Source organism: Protopterus annectens, chromosome 5.part1, assembly GCF_019279795.1.
Source record: "Protopterus annectens isolate FY-2018-M chromosome 5.part1, PAN1.0, whole genome shotgun sequence".
Lineage (NCBI taxonomy): Eukaryota > Metazoa > Chordata > Ceratodontiformes > Protopteridae > Protopterus > Protopterus annectens.
In genome coordinates, this window is record NC_056736.1 from 322,309,331 (window position 1) to 322,329,056 (window position 19,726).

A 19,726-nucleotide genomic window follows, 5' to 3' on the forward strand; every position below is an offset into this window, starting at 1 on the left:
TCTATCTGGTGTCTTTATTGTAATATAGACCCACTAAATGTGGACATTCCTTTGGTTTTGAGTTACTTGTGTGAACTTTTGAAGGCTGGGTTGGCTTATTCTTCTGCTAAAGATCACCTTTCATCTATTTATCTAAAGTACATTGTTGCAAAATGTTTAGAGGGTCAATGAGAGTTGATTAAAGGTATGGAAATTCTGTTATTTTAGTTTCTGAAGATTTTGTAATACTAGATTATGGGCGTAAACCATTGCTTTCATATTTATTTGAGGTAATGCAAAGGACTTAAGGGAATATAGGCTTACAAATAAATAGGGAAAATGTAGAGAGCTTAGGATGGACAATGAGATACCAGGTGCAGAATCTACTTTATTAGTAAAAAGTTTTACATCTTTCTTTTGGTGGATAAGAAAATGCCCAAATCTGTAGAAAGGTAGGATTCCCAATATGAAGGACTTAGTTGGCTTTTGGAAAACCTACAAAATGTCCTTTAGGAAGAAAGTTTGTTTAATAAATGGCACACTTATGGGACTAGCAAGTTACATAGCTGGTATTTTTAGTTTACCTAAGAAAAAGTAAAAAGAAATGTTGTTCTACAACATCTGTGGGGATTCTGGTTAAACCCTATCAGAAGAGATATTTTTTTATAGTGAAGTAACAAAAGGGGGACTGCATTTTGTTCATCCATTTTTTTCACTGTTCTAGGTTCATAGGTACTTACTAGGCTATTGATCTTTGAGGATCATTAGAAGCCTAGCCATGTAATTCAAAGAAGTTTTTAGCACTTGTATTTTAAGTACAAATGGCCCAGAAACAGACAGAAATGTACATGTTACCTCTATCTGCAGAGGACAGAAATGCTAAATCAGAGATGACGTTGCAGTTTTGCATATGTATTGTATGTTAACAATGCATTAAAGACAAAATAACATGTTTGTTTGGTATTTTTTATTTAAAATATAACAAGCTGTTGGAGATGGTTAGGAAAAAGGAAAGCAGATGAGATATAGTGGGAGTAGAAGTGAAGGAATTTCTGAATAGGATGCATCAGTGGAAAATACATTTACATGGCTTGTCGGTTGATAGAAAATGATGGTATACATGTACTATGGAACTTTTTAATATGAAGATGGATCTGTTACGAGAAGAGAAGCGCAGATGAAAGAGAGGGAACTAGAAAGATGAGAATCTGGTTTGGGAAAATACCAGAATGGTCTGACATTTTGTAGTGGCTGCCCATACTAAAATTACGTGTTTAACAAAACATGATGTATAAAGCTTTAGCAGAAAGGATGCGTCACAAACAAGGGTGTAATGGTAGCGAAAGATGATGAGCATGTTTTCTTAGTGTATAGTTCAAAATGTTTACATTACATTATTCAAGGAGTTCCCATTTGAGAAAATTAAAAATGTATCAATGGCTATTTTAAGATATGGAGACTGTGAGAATCCATGGGATGCACATAATGAGAAAACAGAGTTACTTTATCTGTTATTTGATTCTTATGGTTAACAGGATACCAAGAAATGTTATATAATATGATAGGTCTTCTAACAAAAGTTCTGCAAAGACAAGATTTTGGCTGCAGAAAAAGAATGGGGTGCATTATTTTGTATTTTTTTCATGATTATTTCAGTTTTATAAGCTGGAATGTCTGTTTTTAAATTAATGGAAGTTATTTATTGTTTATGGTTTTGTAATAAAGAATCCATGCTCTTTTCAATTATCAGATCTTTTACATTCACCTAAGCTACCAACAATTTGTACCATTTGTGGAATGTGTCTGGACAGATGCATGCTAAAGGGAGCATTATACTCCATGATTATCCTAATGAGGCCTGAATAAAGAGGGACAAAGGCATCTTTTGATCTGGTCGCAATTCTTTTGGTTATAAGGTTTACAGTATAGAAGGACTTTCTTATGACAGTGGTCACATGTTGGTCAAAAGTTAGGTCACTGTCCACATAAGTTGGCAAATCCTGAACAACTGAGTTAATTCTCGGGAGGTGTATTCTCAATGTGGCAGTTCCTTGAGGTGTTTGACTTCCCAGAAGCTATGATGATGCAATTTTTAGCATTTAGTTTCAATCCATGATTTTGGCACCAGTTATTTGTCTGCACTGGTCACAATTTTGGTGCCTTTGGTGTCTTGAGTTTAGGTTATCTTTGATTTCTGCCTCCAAGGACATTGTATATGTACATCTCTCGCACTGTGTTATGCTGTTTGAGTAGTAGATGATCGTAGAACAGCAAGAGACAATTCTAGAAACCATCAAAATCTGCCTGTTTACAAAATATGTCGGGAAGTGCTGGTTCATGGTTTTGACAGTAACAACTGGGGGGGGCAGGGGTTACTGCAGCTGGTTACACCATAACAGCTGTGCTCCACATCTTAGGAGTCTTAACCAGTGAAGAGACTCAGGTTGAAGTGTTAATAGTTTTGTAGGTGAGACTTGAGTCTCTGCAGATATAGAGGATTGTTGTCAAGACCCATGGTACTTGCATTTTTTTAATTTTACGAACTTAGTCCAGAGTGATTTCAGTATGAGGGGGAATGCAAGAGTCAGAGGGGAGGAGGGTGGGTGTGGTGGTGATGACAGATAATCTCCCACAAAAATGTTAGATGTTGTTATGGTCATTGAAGGTGGTACCATTAGAGATAGTACAGTACAGAATCATTGTTTGCCGCTTCTAGACTTCCCAATATAACTGAAGGAGATGTTATGATTGTCTTTTGAAATTGTTACAACCCTAAGTTCATAGCTGGTTTGCATTTTCTACTGATAAACTTTGGGGAATTGCTTAATAGTGGTTATAATGGTAAAGTGGAAATCTTTTGTAGATGACCAATGACGTGGTGTTTTTCTTGTAGTTTGTTGATTTATTCTTTGTTAAAGGTTGGATGGGATGAACTTCATGCACTAAAACAAGAGAAATGCATAAGTACAGTTGTAGCATCAGTTTTTGTACTAAATATTTCAGAATTATGCAGATTAAGAAATTCTAAGGCAACTTTCATTTGACTAATAACAGCATCTTCTTAAGTGAGTAGAGCAAGTGTCAGTCGACTCTCTGTTTCTTCAGGATTTATTTTATTTTATTTTAGTTAAGTTAGTATTTGCATTTATCTTTGTTGTCCAAGGTAGACCAATGATCTTTCTGGATTATTTTCAGGCTCAGCCTGGAGGGATACATGACATTTCCAACAAGATCAAAAATAACACATAGTCACTGTATGATGACATAATTGTCAGATACAATGTACATTTTTAAAAAGTGGTTAAGTACAGTAGTTCATAGATAGGTACTAGGCATTCTGCCCGAGGGCATTTATAAGCCTAGCCAGTATGAGTCGGCTTTCACCGCCCCATTGATTAATTAGCTGAGCCTCTGTTAAGCAGAGCCAATGAAGTGATCCCAGGGGTGTATTTTCTGTTACCCATCCACTCGTCAAGGTTTCTCTTGAAGAGTGTTAGTGAGGGACTCTGCCTAATGTAGTTAGGAATTTTGTTCCAAAACATGGGGAGTCTTTGTGACAGGAATCTATCCCTCCAGCATGTTCTGTTTATTGTTGTGGCGAGGTTTAGCTCACTAGAGTGTGTGGCTCACAGTGACTTAGATTTCTTAAGGTGGAGCATGTCCATCAATTCTGAGTTGGACAATGGCTTTGTAAGTCAGGCAGAGATCACCTCTGAGTAAGCGATATGCAACTGAGTACAGCCGAAATTTTTTCAATCGGGCTGCATAGGACATATGTTTGAGGCCAGTAATCCTCTTGGTGAGATGCTTTTGTGGTCTTTCCAGCTGTTAAGTGTCTTGTGAGGTACATCCCAAATGGGGCATTGTACTCTATGGATGGGTTTGATGAGTGACTAGTAGAGGGGCACTATAACCTCTTTATTTCTAGATGCGAACCCCTCAGTAATTAGATGGGCCACATAGAAGGATTTCCTAACTACTTTGGCAATATGATTGTCAAAGGAGAGATTACTATCTACCTGGGTCCCCAGATCTCTTATTACATCTTCTGTATTAAGGGGGCTGCCGCCTATGTGGTAATTCGTGGTTGTTTTGTTTTTCCCAAACGGGATGACTATGCATTTTTTGGCATTTAGCTTGAGGCCATGACTTTGACACCGGGTGTCTGTCTCAGTAAGGCCTTTTTGAAGAATGTCCGTGTCAGCCGGAGAGTCAGTTATGGCTTCCAGTTTGCAGTCATCGGCGAACTTGGTTAGCCATAGTCCTCCTGTGTTTGCCTGTACTTCTGAGAAATATATGTCGAACAGTAATGGTCCCAGAACCGAGCCTTGCGGGACCCCACTTGTGACTGGTTTAGAGTCGGACCTGGAGCCCATTATTCTTACCGTGTGAGTTCTGTCTATAAGCCAGTTGGCAACCCATCTTGTGACGTAGGGGTTTATGTTCAGGCTGGTGAGTTTTTCAATAATACCCGAGTGAGGAATGGTGTTGAACGCCTTTGTGAACCACCTTTCCCTCATCTATGGCCTTGGTGACTGTCTTGAAGAAGTCAACCAGGTTTAGTAGGCATGATCTGCACTTAACAAAGCCGATGTGGGTTGGGTCAAGTGTTTGGAGGTTTCCAATGTCTTTGTTAATGAGTTCCATGATGATGCGCTCCATAGCCTTGCAGACCAAGCTAGTCAGGCTTATGGGGTGATAGTTACCAGGGTCAGTTGTGGCCCCTCCTTTGTGGAGCAGAATAACCGTTGCTGTGTGCCATTCTATGAGCACGTAGCCTGTGGAGAGGCTAAGGTTGAACAGCGTGTTTAGGTGGGGGGGGGGGGGTTGGTTCATTCTGTAGTTCGTGCAAGACGCAGCCTGGGACACCATCTGGCCCCATTGATGCTGTGTTTTTGGCTTTTGAAAGGGTTGTTTTCACCTGTGCTTCTGTGATTTCCCAGACACTACACTTTTCCGGTATTGTTGTGGGCCCGTTTGATGGTGAGAGGGAGGTATATTTTGTACTATTTTGCACTAGCTCAGAGCATATCTGCGAGTTGCCACTTAGATTCCTGACATAGCTAAAGAAGGCTTTGTGGTTCTCTTTTGAATGCTTGGCTGTTTTTCTTTCATAGTTAGCCTTGGATGATTTTATGAGGGACCTTAGTTTCTTACTGATACTGATCAGGGATGTCTTTCCTTCTTCTGATTTGCTTTTTTTCTGAACTATTTTCCTCCTTTTGTTGTATAACCTGTTTATGGCATGGGTCCTCCAGACTGGTTTCCTTCTCATAGGGGAGTGAGTCTTGGTTTTGCTAGGGATGGCACGATCCATGCATCCTTGTAGATGCTCATAGAGTGCAATTGTAAAGGATTCTGCATATTGGGCAGTGTTATTCTTTAGCGTGGGGGCTGTGAAACTTACCACCTCTGCCTTAAGTAAGGTGAAGTTTGCTGTAGAAAAGTTTTTCACTGTGGTTTCCTTGGTTGGGGGTGGTGGTGGGGTGCGGACATCCAAGGTGATTAGTTTATGGTCTGAGCTAACCAGTGACAGGTTGACCTCCGGTACGGAACACCTGTCGCCCATTTTGGTGATGACCAGGTCCAATATGTTGTGGCCTCTGGTACGGGAGTTTACCAGCTGATCCAGGCATTTGAGTTGATAAATTCCAGGAAGTGCTGAGCCTGGGAGTTTGTACTCAAGTAGTTTTCCCATTTAATGGTAGGGTAATTGAAATCGCCCAATAACGGTGTTCAGTAGGACCTTCATGTTTTCCAGTGTCTCCAGAAAGGCGGCGTGATGGTCCTGGGTCATGGAGGGTGATCTGTAGCAGGCCACAATTTGCATTGCAGATTTGCCCGATGTTAGTTGCACATGGATGATCTCAAAGGTATCCTGCTGCGCCACTAACCTAGAGGTGTGGGTATCCTTGATGAATATGGATACACCCCCTCCTTTTATGTTTCGGTCCGTGTTCTGTGGCCGAAATGTGTGGTATGAATTGTAGCCCAGTATTGCTGGAATGCTCTCTGGAGCCTTAAACCAGGTTTAAGTTACTGCACAGATGTCAACTTTCTCCATACTTAGGAGTGCTTCGAGCGCATGCATTTTGAGATTTAAACTCCTGTCGTTGAGTAGCATAACCCTCATTTTTTTACTTGTGCTGTTTACGGAGGTGGGTTTGAATTTTGAGCCTTGCCTAAAAAAGGCACTATGGGGGCAGCAAGAGCCTTGGCCAGTATTCGAAAGCCAAGGGGTGACAGATGCAAGCCATCTCTTGCGAAGCAACGTGGCTTGTTGTGCATGTCATCCCAGGCGGACAGACACTAGATCCCCTTTGATTGACACCAGAAGCTTGGCCAATTGTTGAAATTGATCTTTTTTTTTCTTTATACTGAGGTATCATTCTTGGTGAGGGCAGGATGCTACTCAGGGTCAGGGTCATACCCGCCTGGGATACATGATCAGAGAGCTGTTCCATGCCTCTTTTCATGTAGTCCAGGGAGGTACGTCTCAGGTCATTCACACCAACATGAACAATGACAGAGTCATATTTGTACCTGTTCTGGAGTGACCTGAGTGCTTGTGTTATGTGGCAGATTCTGGCTCCCGACAGGCAGCTAATAATAACCTTCTCCTTGTCCACCCTAGTGAGTGGAGCGTCAGTGTGCCTGACTATTGTCACCTATTACTAGTGTGTTAGGTATGTTATTTCTCCTTAAGGGCTGTGATTGTGCGGCACATTGATTTTGTGTTTTATGTGTTGCCTGGTTTGTGATTGGAGGTGCAGGTTTTGTGGGCGTCTGCTTTGGAGCTCTCTGATGCTTTTGCAGGTTTTTATTTAGAGCCTCCGAGTATGATTTTGTGTACTTATGTGTATTTTTTGCCAGTGCTGGTTTAGTAGGTCTGTGTGAGGCTGGAGGTGTGGTGCAAGTGTTAACCTTCTCCTCATAACTCTCTGTTCCAGTCTCTGGTGGAGAGACCTTGGCCTCTAGTTTGGCAGTATAATTGCATCGCTCGCATATGTTAGTGTTTTGTGGTAAGAGAAGAGGGCTGTCTATGTACATGAGGCAGTTGTAACATTGCCTCAGGATACTCAGATTCACCAGCTGGACTGGAGAGTACACATGAAGTTGCCCTTTGGTCATGCCCGAATAGTAGGATGAGCTGCTTAGTTGCTTGGTTGGTGAAGGGTGGATAAAGAGCCTTGCCCTGCTGGGCAATCAAGTGTCGGGGTATATTAGTACTTGCTATTAGGTCTGAGGAAGTGCTGGCCTTTAGGATGCTTTTTGAGTGCTTAGGTTGAGAGTTAGACTAGTTTCAAGTGAAAAACTGAAGAGGAGACTTAGTGGAGCCGGGAATAATTTAACCCTAGCTACAGATGGCTGCTCAAAGTTCACCTCTCTCACAGGTGAACAGAAAAACTTCCCTCTATCCAAGTAAGGTATGGGCAACTCAGAAACTTGTAACACAGCCCTAGCCTGAAAACTGGACTATACTAGCTTAGAAAGGTGGGAAACAAGAAATTTTTGTTTGTTTTTTTGAAAAGATAAGGCAAAAACAGTAAAAAGTACACTTAAAACAGCTTTAAATGACTACAAGCGATCAGAAAAGGCTATTGTACTTTAGTGTGTAGCCTACAACAGTTAAACAATTTATTTAAACAAAAAACAACTTTTTAAAAGTGCAGGCAGTCAAATAAGTACAATATGTGAAAAAAAAACAAGCTTTTAAATCACAATAACTGCTGTAAAATCAGCATTTAGGTGGAAAACAATTAAGTACAGCAAGAAAATACAGAAAACCGATACTCAATCACTCCAAAGTTTCTCTTTGTAGCTAGAAGGCTTGCGTCAGTTTAAGGCTTTCTACTGCTTTCCAGTTGGTTAGTTACAGGAAAGATGGGAAACAAGGGCAGATGTGGTCGAAAGAGATGGACAACTTCACGAATGATCAATAAACTAAAATTCCTGGGCTAAGAACCACTCCTCTTGTGGTAGACAGGCCACCTAGTGCTTACCACTACCACTGATAAACTAGAAGGCTGCACTCCCAACACAAAGGCTTGGGGGGCTCAGAAGCTTACAAACAGTCCTGTATACAGCACATCTGTACCTGGACTAGACTAGTTACAGGAAAGGTGGGGATCAAGTGCAAACACGGGCTTTAAAACCAGAAAGTTGAGAGAGATGGAAAAACTGCCCAAACGGCCAATAAACTACAATTTCTGGGCCAGAACCACTCCTCTTGTGGTAGATAAGGCTGCCTAGTGCTTACCACTCCCACTGATAAGCTAGAAGGCTTCCCTCCAACACAGAAAGACTTTCGGGGCTCAGACGCTTACCAACAGTCCTGGATACAGCAACTCTATATCTAGACTAGGCTAGTAACAGGAAAGGTGGGAAACAAGTGCAAGTGAGGCTTTTAAACCTGAAAGTTGAAAGAGATTGGGAAAAAACTGCCAAAACGGCCAGGCTATGACTATAGTCATATCAATGACACTGATAAACAGAATATACATTTTAAATAATTACAATATAATACAATATAATACATATAGAACTTATGTTGAGAAGGGGTTATTTTTGGGTGGACTTATCCAATTCCAATGTTATGGAAGCATTTACATTTTGCTAGTTTAAATAAAAAGGGCTTTAGTTCCAAGTAAAATTTGGAAGGGGTGCAATAGATTTTTTTGTTTGTAAAAGCTGTAGCCCAGATAAGGAGGAGCAAGAATAGAGATGGTGTGACTGTTGGGAGTGTAGTTTTAAATAAGGGGCCTGAAAGATGGAGGTGTGTACTGGGATGGGTCTAAGGTTGTAGGAGGAGTTTTGCCATGTAATGTCATTACCAGGAATGGTATGAGTTAAAGTTAATGAATTTGAAGACTAGGCCAGTGTGGTTCTGAGTTCCAAAAGTAGCTGTTTGGCTGTATCAAAGATAAAGCAGTAGTATTCTCATTTGGTATTAGGTTGATAAGTCTGCAGATGTTATTGCAGGTGTTTTGTAGATCTTTGAGTTTTTTTTTTAATGCAGTGGCTGTGATTGGCATACCATATTCCAGTTGAGGAAAGAGACCCCTTTAGCAATGGCAGCTTTTCTCTCGGGGGGAAAAGGAAGTGTGGTGTTTTATTGGACTGGAAGAGCAGTGTGTTTACTTTGGTCTTAGTGTTTTGTACATAATATAATTGCTGTCAGAAGTGTGTGTAATTCAGTGTAGTTTCTTGAGTATAGTCAATTTAACAGTAGTGTGATAATAGGAGAGGTTACCAGACCTATGTTATTGGTTTGTTGTATACAAAATATCTGCACATTTCAAATGTGAAGTGTGCCTTAAATGTCTCCAGAATCTTATTGGGAAGGTTTTCATTTCCATAGGGATTAATTTCTATAGTTGGAACCCATAATGAAGGCCATTTTGCTTATCTAGTTAAGTGTGGCTACCTTTTCAGCTCTGTGAAGATATGACAAGACTTTTATAAGTGCCCAGGAGAGCTTGCTAGAAGTGAACATGTGTTTTAATATCTGACTTTCGTGAATGAGCTTACAAAAAAGGACATTCATTGTCTGGGAACTAAGAAGCTAACTAGCTCTTTGTAGAGTGGTACAGTGATGGTGAACATTAGAAGATAATAATATACATATAAATATTTGGTGTGGGATGATAATAGAAGTTTATTTCTGATTTACAGTACTGTTACTGAGATCCCATGCTCCACTTGTGGGAGTACAGTATTTTTGAAAATAACTTCCCTGTCCAGAATGGAGAGCAGCTTTGTAATACTGTTAGCATATTACAGTGTAAAGTAATGCTACGGTTCATTTTCAAGAACAGATTGTAATGTTGTCCTACTGCAGACTACATTCCAGCCTCTTAGATTTTATACACAGATGGTTTTAAGTGTATTAATTTATTTTACCTTAAGAGTTATAATAAGCATGCATCTGTTATTTTTATTCAGAAGATAGTATAGTAATTGAGTATGTTGAGTATGTGCAGTCTGCCATTAACTTCTCTTCTGTTTTCACAGGTTTAAATGATTTTTATTTCCTGCTTGTTTTGGCTTATTTTATAGCCGCTTGCATATACATTCAGCCACTGTGGCAGGCCATTCAAAAAAGTGGACCCATGCATACTGTTCTGAGAGTTTTGTCAACTTCACTGCTGCTACAAGTTGCTGCAGCTTTCACAAACTATCTTCATCTCTCCAGGTAACTAAAAGATCCATATATGCAGTCATTGCAGTGAACTGTATGTATTTTTATAGTTAAAAAGGAGGATGTTGAAGAACCTTTCCAGATGTGATCCACAACATACAGCACAATACAGAAGATCATAACTGCACGATAATAGATACAAACTCAGGCAGCTAGACATTCATAGAAAAAAACACATTAGAGATTCATAATCGGGGTATTTTATTCAGTCGAAAGAAAATACTACTGTTAGTAGATGAGATTAAAACTAAGCAAAATTTGCATTTCTTTTGTGATAAAAACTGTAATGGAGTATATGTTTAAAAAAAAAAAAAAAAGAGGTTAACTTAGAGCAGTGACATATTCATTGTAAGAATTAAAAGGAAGGGCAGGAGCAGAGTTCTTTTAGCATTCAGAAGTTGTAGACTGAAATTGCATTGATACAGACCTTGCATATTTTTATCTAGTCCTCTTGTTGGTTCATTTTGTTTAACAAAAATCTTGAGAGATCTTCTGCAGCAAATGGCTACATTCAGGATTAATGCCAGTTGAACATCTATTACATGCTAAGCCTTTTCCAGCATATTTTCTGGGAAGCCGTCTTCTAGCTGTATCCTGACACTCATGTTAGCCGCACAAGAAAATAAGTGATCCCTTGTTCCATTCCATTCCTTTCCCATTACTGTACACTTTCAGCTTACTGATAATATTTCTCATATCTAAAATCGAAGGGTGTTTTATATAAATTTTTTTATGTTGCATTATACCTTATGATGATAGGCTGTAGCCACTGGCTTACCAAACAATTATCTGAAAGCAGTGTCTGGAGTCATCCTGTCACAGATGTAGGTATTGTAGACCTGAAGCTCCTCTCTTGTGTCCAGCCTTCAGGTGTACATGAGTGATCTGATGTTGTCTTCTTCATTCCCTCTCACAATATGGTCTCTGATCTAACTTGACCACATTCTCTAGACTTGGATCCGACTTTCAAACTCCTCAGGTCTTGTTTGCCACTTCAGGGTACAGATGCGGATCTCTGTGCTCTCGAGTGATACTTAACTTTCCCAGGAAAGTCAAAATAGTTTTTTGATAGCATTGGGTTGTAAGTGACCTCCCTCTTGTAGTTCTTCATAAAACCTTAGTGTGTGTGTGCAAGTGAGAGTTCTCTTGCTTATTTCCTTTCTGTTTAAAAAAGAAAAAAAAAGTTGGTTAGTTTATTCTAGGTAAAAATTATGTTTAAAGTTGTATTTAAAGCTTAATTAGAGTTAGATTACTGTTAATATTAAACTAGAGTTAGTCTAAGGTTAGTTACTTTTCCAGTTAGCCTCTTGTTAAGTGTCCATTGGCGGGCTTTGGTTGATGTCCTTCAAGGATGCATCTGCAGTCTTTACAAATGGGTTGTGCTGTCGTCAGGCAGCCCTTCGGTCGGCCGGATTCCAAAGTCTGGGTCTGGCTTCGGCTGGTGTCGCACTTCACCCGACGTCATTGCGGCAGTTATTCGGGTATAAAGGCATCAGCCGACGCCATTTTCCTCAGTCTTTCTTGCCGCGTGGCGCCCGAAGCAGAAGCTGTTCACAAGTGCCGGTCGGTCAGATCCAGAGATTACTACTACCGAATACTACTTCGAAGACTTCTATAAAGCTAAGTACCCCGTTGGGGACTCTTTCTTGCCTCAGCCGATGTCAGAGAAAGTTAATAACTGTTTATCTTGTGGGAAACAAATACCTCATAAAGATTTCCACTCCTATTGCATACATTGTTTAGGCCCAGACCACGACGTAGCAGCTTGTCTAGCCTGTGCTTCTTTTAACCGACGGACGCTTAGGCCGCCGGACTTTGCTGAACAGATTTTCGGGTCCGATTTTGCCTACATTATGCCGTCGGATCCTCCGACTACACAAATAACCAAAAAACGCAAAGAAAAGGACCGACACTCGCGGTCTGCGGTTTCGGCCGAAACCGCGGTTAAGCAAACCACGAGTGTCTCGGTTTCGGCTGAAACCGAGCAAGCGGTTCTTTCTTCAGCCGATAACTTGCCTTCTATCGAGGCCTCTTCTAACCTGGTAGAAACGGCTTCTGAAATCCAACCTTCTGTTGCGATTTCACAGGATTTATCAGACACCATTCCACTGGATATTTCTACCCCTGCACGTGGAGCTGCTAGGCCTCCTCCAGCTATGTCTATTAAGGCCTTTGCCAGGGCTAAAGCAGCCAAAGCATCAAAACCTGTGCCTGCCAAGCCCCCCTCTCACAGGCCCAGCACCAGCTCCCATATGCTTTCTTTGGCTGAGGATCTCATCTCTTTAATTTGTGGAGCCCAGCCTCATCCAGACAGGGCCTCTCTCCCTCCTCCAGAAAAGAGGCCTAGAGCAGAGCCCCCTGAGCCAGTATCCACAGATGATTCCTCTGATGACTCAGAACATACAGACCCTCCTGAGGCTTCTTATTCTCCTTACGAAGACTCTGATGCTGAGGAGTCTATCCCTTCAGCCTCTCCTCCTGAGGAATTTTCCTTTGGGGAAACCTTGCATGCTATGAGGGAACAATTTCAGTGGCAGGGCCAAGATTTCTCAGACTCTAGAAAAAGGCTTAGGACCTTTCTACATTTGCCACAACATAGGCCTTTAGCTATACCTCCAGTTCTATCTGTTGTTGATGATGCATTTAATGATGCTTCCACTGCTCCTGATACTTTACCTCCGGCTCCTGCTAAGCCCGATAGGTACTACAGGGTCCCGGACACTCACCACCACTTATATAAGGCTCCTTTTGCAGATCCAGAGACTATCTCCCAGGGTCCTAAAGCTGTAGCAGCTACTTCTAAACACCCCCTCCCCTCTGAAAGGGAATCCAGGTCCTTAGAGAGATGGGGTAAAAAAGTTTACACTTCTGCTACTTTGTCAGCTAGAGCTTTGAACTGCCAATTTCATATGATTCAATATCAAGAGTTTATGCTTGACCAGTTGACTAAAAGCTGTCCTCTGAAGAATCTTTAGATAAAAGTATGTTCAAGAAATGGTACATAACATACAGCAGGTTAGTAACCATTCTTTAAAATGTGGCTATGATGCACTGGAGGCTTCCTTTAGATCAGCCATGACTGGCACAGTTATCAGGAGGCATGCATGGTTGAAAGAACAGGCATTACCAGACCATGTCAAATCTAAGCTTTTGGATGCACCTATGGACAAGGTCAATTTATTTGGTGCCCCCGCACAGCAGGTACTAAAAAAGATGGAAGAGAAAGCAAAATCTGTGCAAACAGTGAAAGATTTCTTGCAAGTTCAACCTCCAAGGTTTAGCAGGAACTGGCCCTCCAAGAATTGGTCCTTTCCGGACTCCTCTAAGGCACAAAGAGGCAGGAATAGGCACTCTAGAGGCAGAAACCAATCCAGGGGTGCCTACAGGGGTTGCCAATGGCAGGGTAACAACCAACGAGGCACGGATACAGCCACCACCACTACAACAACTCAATCACAGTGACTTGGCGGTGGCACCGCCTACCAGGGAACAACTAGAAGCACCCTTAGGCGGAAAGCTAACATTATTTTCAAGAAACTGGCACTGCATTACAAGAGAAAAATGGATTTTGCAAACTATAGACAAAGGTTACAGGTTCCATTTCCATACTCTACCAGGGAAGAGAGGAATGCCAAACCTACCACCTACTCAAAGGACAGAAGCTCTAAAACAAATATCTCAATTATTAAGAATGAGAGCTGTGGAAAAGGTACCATCTATGGAGCAAGGGAAGGGATTTTACTCCAGACTCTTCCTGGTACCAAGAAAAGAAAACAAATGGAGGCCTATTCTAGACCTGTCCGCTTTAAACACATTCCTCATTGTTCCAAAATTCAAAATGCTGACCCTACAGCAGCTTCTTCCCATGCTGGGCAAGGAGTCTTGGCTGGTAACTCTAGATCTCAAGGAGGCATACCTGCACGTCCCCATAAGACCAATTTGCAGAAGATACCTCAGATTTCTTGCAGGATCAGAGCATTATCAATTCTCAGCATTGCCCTTTGGCTTATCTACTGCCCAGAGTGTTCACGAAATGCCTGGCATCAGTAATCGCTCATTGCAGACTTCAGGGATTCAAATCTATCCCTACCTGGACGACTGCCTGATACAAGCGGACAACAAAAACAAACTAACAGAAGACTTACAAAGAGTCATCTACCTGCTGCAAGCCCTGGGATATACAGTCAGTACAAAAAAGTCAAGGCTGATTCCATCCCAAAGAATAACCTTTCTGGGTGCAGAACTGGACACATCAAAACAAATGGCATTTCTAACTGCAGAAAAGAAAGAGCAACTTCCTCTCTACTTCTTGGCATTAACAAAGCAGAACCATCTAACTGCAAGAAAAGTGCTACAAGCTCTAGGCTTCATGGCATCCTGCATAATACTGGTCCCTCATGCCAGGCTGCATATGAGGAAGCTACAGTGGTACCTAAAGAATTTGTGGTCTCAGCACAAGCACAGCCTAGAAACCAGAATTCCAATGATCCCATGCCTGAAGCAAGAGTTCCTATGGTGGGCTCAGGCCTGTCAGTCAAACACAGGATTGCCCTTCTGCAAAAGTCAACCAAGACAAACCATCACGACAGATGCCTCAGACCTCGGTTGGGGGGCACACATGATGGGCAAGTGCATTCAAGGCCTATGGACTCAAGACCAGCTGCATCTGCACATAAATCTAAAAGAAATGATGGCAGTAAAATTGGCAATCCAGGCATTCAGACCTTTTCTCCAAGAAGGCCAGTTGATGATAAGGACAGACAACACCACAGTTATGTGGTACATCAACAAACAGGGAGGCACACACTCATACCCTCTATGCCGGCTGGCACTGGACCTATGGGATGTGGCTCTGATCTACAACATTCAGTTACAGGCAATTTATGTACCGGGGAAGGAAAACATTCTAGCAGACATATTAAGCAGAACTACAACAGATGCCCACGAATGGATGCTGCATCCGGACATCTTCAAAACCATCACAAGAAAATGGGGATTACCACAAATAGACTTGTTTGCATCCCCATTCAATCACCAGTTGGAGAAATTCTGCACAAGGACTTACCACCCACTTGCTTGGAAGGTGGACTCCCTATCTTTCAGTTGGAAAAGCTTGACAGCATACGCATTCCCACCACTTCCTTTGATGCACAAGGTGCTTCTCAAGATCAAAGAGGAACGTCCGAGGATCATTCTGATAGCCCCAGACTGGCCAAGACAACATTGGTTTCCACTGCTGAGGAGCATGTCCCGGGAACAAATATGGACACTGCCCCTGATCCCATTACTGCTAACACAGAACAACTACAACATCCTGCATCCAAACCTAAAAACTCTGCAGCTAACTGCCTGGAACATTACATAACAGCAATTAACCCAAATTTATCCCAAAGGGTTAAAGACATAATCCTGGAGGCTCGTAGACCTTCAACAAGAAAGAATTATGCAGCAAAATGGAAAAGATATCTCATCTGGAGTACTGCAAAGGGGCAAGATGTGACACTGGTGAACATAGCCAACATCCTGGAGTACTTGGCGGAGCTCTTCCATACAGGCCTGTCCTATTCTTTCATCAAGATACATGCATCAGCTATTTCAGCAGAATACAGCTTGGATCCTCCTGTCTTCTCGCATCCTCTGCTCAGACAGTTTCTGAGAGGAATTAAAATGTAAAACCTCCCAGGAAACCTCCATTGCCAGCATGGGACTTGAACTTTGTGCTAGAAAAACTGACTCTACCTCCTTTCGAACCAGCAGCAACAGCAGAATTACAATACTTATCCTGGAAGACTGCTTTCTTGCTGGCAATAACTTCAGCAAGAAGGGTCTCTGAACTACAGGCATTAATGGCAGTACAACCCTTCCTGATCTTCCATCAAGATAGAGTGTCCATGAGAACAAATCCTACATTTATGCCTAAGGTGGTATCCAGAGTCTCTTTAAATCAGGCTATCCACCTTCCTACATTCTTCCCCAACCCACAGAACAGGGGAGAAAAGCTCTTACATACCTTGGATGTACACAGACAATTACGCTACTACCTGGACAGGACAAAAAACAATAGAAAAACTGACCAGCTTCTGGTAGCATATGCAAAAGGAAAGGAAGGAAAACCAATTTCTAAACAGACAATCTCCAAATGGATAGGAAATTGCATTAGATTTTGTTACTCCTACCATGGAAAGAAAACTCCAGAGAACATCAGGCCTCACTCCACAAGGGCTACAGCCACTACCACAGCTTTCTTACGAGGAGTGGCTACCAAGGACATTATAGAGGCTGCTACTTGGACCTCCGTGCATACATTTGCCAAGCATTATAACTTACCTCTATACTCTAGATCCCGTGCAGGTTTTGCCACTGCTGTTTTGCAAGGGATCCTGACTACACCATAATCTATTCTCATTTCCTCCTCCCCTAATTTAGCTATGGTATTCTACCCATTTGTAAAGACTGCAGATGCATCCTTGAAGGACATAGTACAGTTTTGTACCTACCATAAATGTAGATGTCCGAGAGGAATGCATCTGCAGTCAGGATTACCCACCCTCCTTCCCCTCTGAGGTACTCCTAGGATATTTACCAATCTTCAGCTAGCTTGGGGGGGATCTATTATGGTGTATTTGTTTGTATTTGTTTGTATATATGTACATACATGCTTATTTTGTGTGTTTGCTCTCTACTATTTGGAAACTTTGGCATTTATCCAAATTTAGCCATCCAAGAGGGCACCTGGCATCTGGGGCAAGAAACACTGAGGTAAATGGCGTCGGCTGATGCCTTTATACCCGAATAACTGCCGCAATGACGTCGGGTGAAGTGCGACACCAGCTGAAGCCAGACCCAGACTTTGGAATCCGGCCGACCGAAGGGCTGCCTGACAACAGGACAACCCATTTGTAAAGACTGCAGATGCATTCCTCTCGGACATCTACATTTATGGTAGGTACAAAACTGTACTTTGTCATGTCTGACGAGTCTTCTTCTGGCTTTAAGCGTTGCATTTCTTGTGAGCATAAAATCCCCAGTCAGGATGCCCACAAGGAGTGTGTGTATTGCTTAAGTGCAAACTATTTGAAGGCAGAGTGCTTGGTCTGTGCTTCTTTTAATCCTCTGGCTGTAGCAGATAGATGTAACAAGTTGATACTGAGGGGTCTTCTTCCATCGTCGGCACCTGAGACTCAGACCCCTTCCTTGGCTTCCACTTCATCTTCTTCTGCTAAAGAAGCAAAAAAGAGGCCTGTCCCCCGCCTTCCAGAAAGATCCTCTAGATGCCAAAGCCAAGTCAAGGAAAACTTCAGATCCAGCCCCCTCTGATCTGAAGAAAGAGTCGTTGGATCCGCCAGCATCCTCAGGTCCAGGGGAAATTATATCGCCTCCTCCTCTGTCAACTCTGGTGTCAGATCCAGTAGCTTGGGATTTCAGAACTTCGAGCAAATCTCCTGCTCGTTCAGTTAAATCCACGCATTCTTGGCCCTCTCATTGGCTTCATCCAGATCCTCTAGAACCTGGTTCAAGGCAGACATGGACTTGACTGAATGATGAGATTTCTCAAGTCCCCAATCCAGATGGGGGTAGTCTCAGCTCCATCCCCTGTTGGATCCATGAGCTACCCAGGCCGTACCATCAGGACTCCTTTCAGTCCAGCCTTCTTTTTCAGAGCTCTGGACTCCATATGTGTCAGGCTCGGTGCAGGGGAAGCTCCTTTCCTTGAAGCCGATGTTACCCTTGATCAGCCCTGTTCCTATTCCCTTGGAGCAGAGCAAATTTTGTAGCTGAGGTGTCAGTGCTGGTTCCAGGGGACTGGGATCAACTCTTTGTCGGAGCCATCTCTTCCCTTAAGTGCCTTAGCCCTTAATAGCACGGGCTTGATCCTCTCTGGAGGCCGCAGATCTGGTGCGAGTCCTAGCTGTTTTCCCCACTGTGGCTGTGGTTTTGGGGGAGATGGATAAGACCTCTCCCAGTCCATCAGCATTTCAGGTAGTGGAGAGAGTTTTCTCCCGAGTTGAAGGTCCATCGAGACATATCGCGTAATCCACCCCTGTGTCCCCATTGGGTCAGGGCCTTGATCCTGTTTATGCTGTCATGATGTCATGACTCAACCCATCTTGAGCAGCCTCCCTGTCCAGGAGGGATCCCCTTCTTCCGACGCTTCCACAGAGTGTCCTGCTGAGGAGGTCCCCCGGAAGAAGATGTGCAAAAGAAGGCATGTTGGAGTCGTTAACCGATGAAACTGACTTTGATGAGGGGGAAGGATCCCCCTGATCCACACCTGAGATCTAAACTCTTGAAGCAAAGAGGTGGGTAGTCTGCCTCCTTCTGAGGAGTCACTGCTCTTGAAGGTGTTTGTGGCGGGCCTATCTATGACCTGGGTGACCCCCCTGGCAGACTACCTCATTGATTTGGTTTCCTGCCAGGCATGGAAGGAATTGGACACCATTGAACCCATTTCCAAGAGCCCTGACAGATTCCCGGTTCCCCCAACAGATAGAAACCATTGGCGCAAAGGTCTCGTAGTTTATGCCATTGTGGTGGCGGCATCCGGTAAGAAATAACTGGCAGAAGACTGCCAGTGCCCATCTGCCTAACAAGGGGTATGGAGCATCGGATAGGATTGAAAAGCACATTTATGCCTCGGCCACCTTTGCGCTGAGGTCGTTAAATTACCTAGCTCACTTTACCCGGCTGCAGAGAGGTCTGATCAAGGAGCTTTCAGCCTCTCTAAGTCCATACCTGTAGAGGAATTTAAGAAAGTTTCTCCCAAGCTGACCACTCTGTCTTCCGCTGCCAGTTCCTGATGAGATTAATCTGCCATACAACGAAAGGCACCTCAGGAGCAGCCGGTTCAGGACTTTCCCTAAGGTGGCTTACTTGGATGAGGCTGTGTGATTTCACAGAGCCCTTTAAGGTGTCATTTGTGAATGCCCCATATGATGGCTCTTCACTGTGTGAGCCATCAGTTAGAGATGCTCTCACCTGCAGTGAAAAGGACGGGAAGACCCTTTCTGCTGTAAGAATCAAGTTTTCTAGGCCTCAAAGGTTCTTCTCCAGGAACAAATGCGGAGGCAAGCAAGAAAATGTAGTTTTGTAAATTCCAAGGACGTTCAGAGAGACATTTTCCAACAAGCCCTATCACTGCTCCTGAACCACTACCTGACTTCATCTCTGGAGGCAGTCATGGGTCAACTCACTTTGCATTCAGAAGTCTGACCCATTTGACTCAAAATCCCTGGGAGTTGAGCATAATATCCAGAGGTTGCTACATTCCCTTTTCCCTTACCGCTGCAAACATCAACAGGAACCTCCATGACATGCCACTCAGAGGGAGCAGGCAGCACAAGAAATTTAACAGCTACTGCAAAAAAGTCATCCAAAAGGTCCCAGCCAAACAAAGAAGATTCTGAACCTACTTTCACTTGTTTTTGGTGCCGAAAAAGACAGGGGACCCAAGGCTCATTTTTTGATCTAAGCAAGTTAAATGGTTATGTAAAAAAGTCAATGTTCTGAATGGTTATAGTTCAGTCCATTCTGCCATTGTTGCGCAAA

The 19,726-nt window shown here is 42.8% G+C and overlaps 1 protein-coding gene across 1 annotated transcript in view; it reads left to right on the plus strand.

The window, feature by feature from the left end:
* The window catches only part of GPR180 (G protein-coupled receptor 180), a 552,808-nt gene that overhangs the window by 154,750 nt on the left and 378,332 nt on the right, over positions 1 to 19,726 (plus strand). The window contains exon 4 of the mRNA XM_044073002.1: positions 9,994 to 10,174. Within this exon, the coding sequence (XP_043928937.1) occupies positions 9,994 to 10,174 (181 nt within the window). The remainder of the gene's footprint in view (positions 1 to 9,993; positions 10,175 to 19,726) is intronic.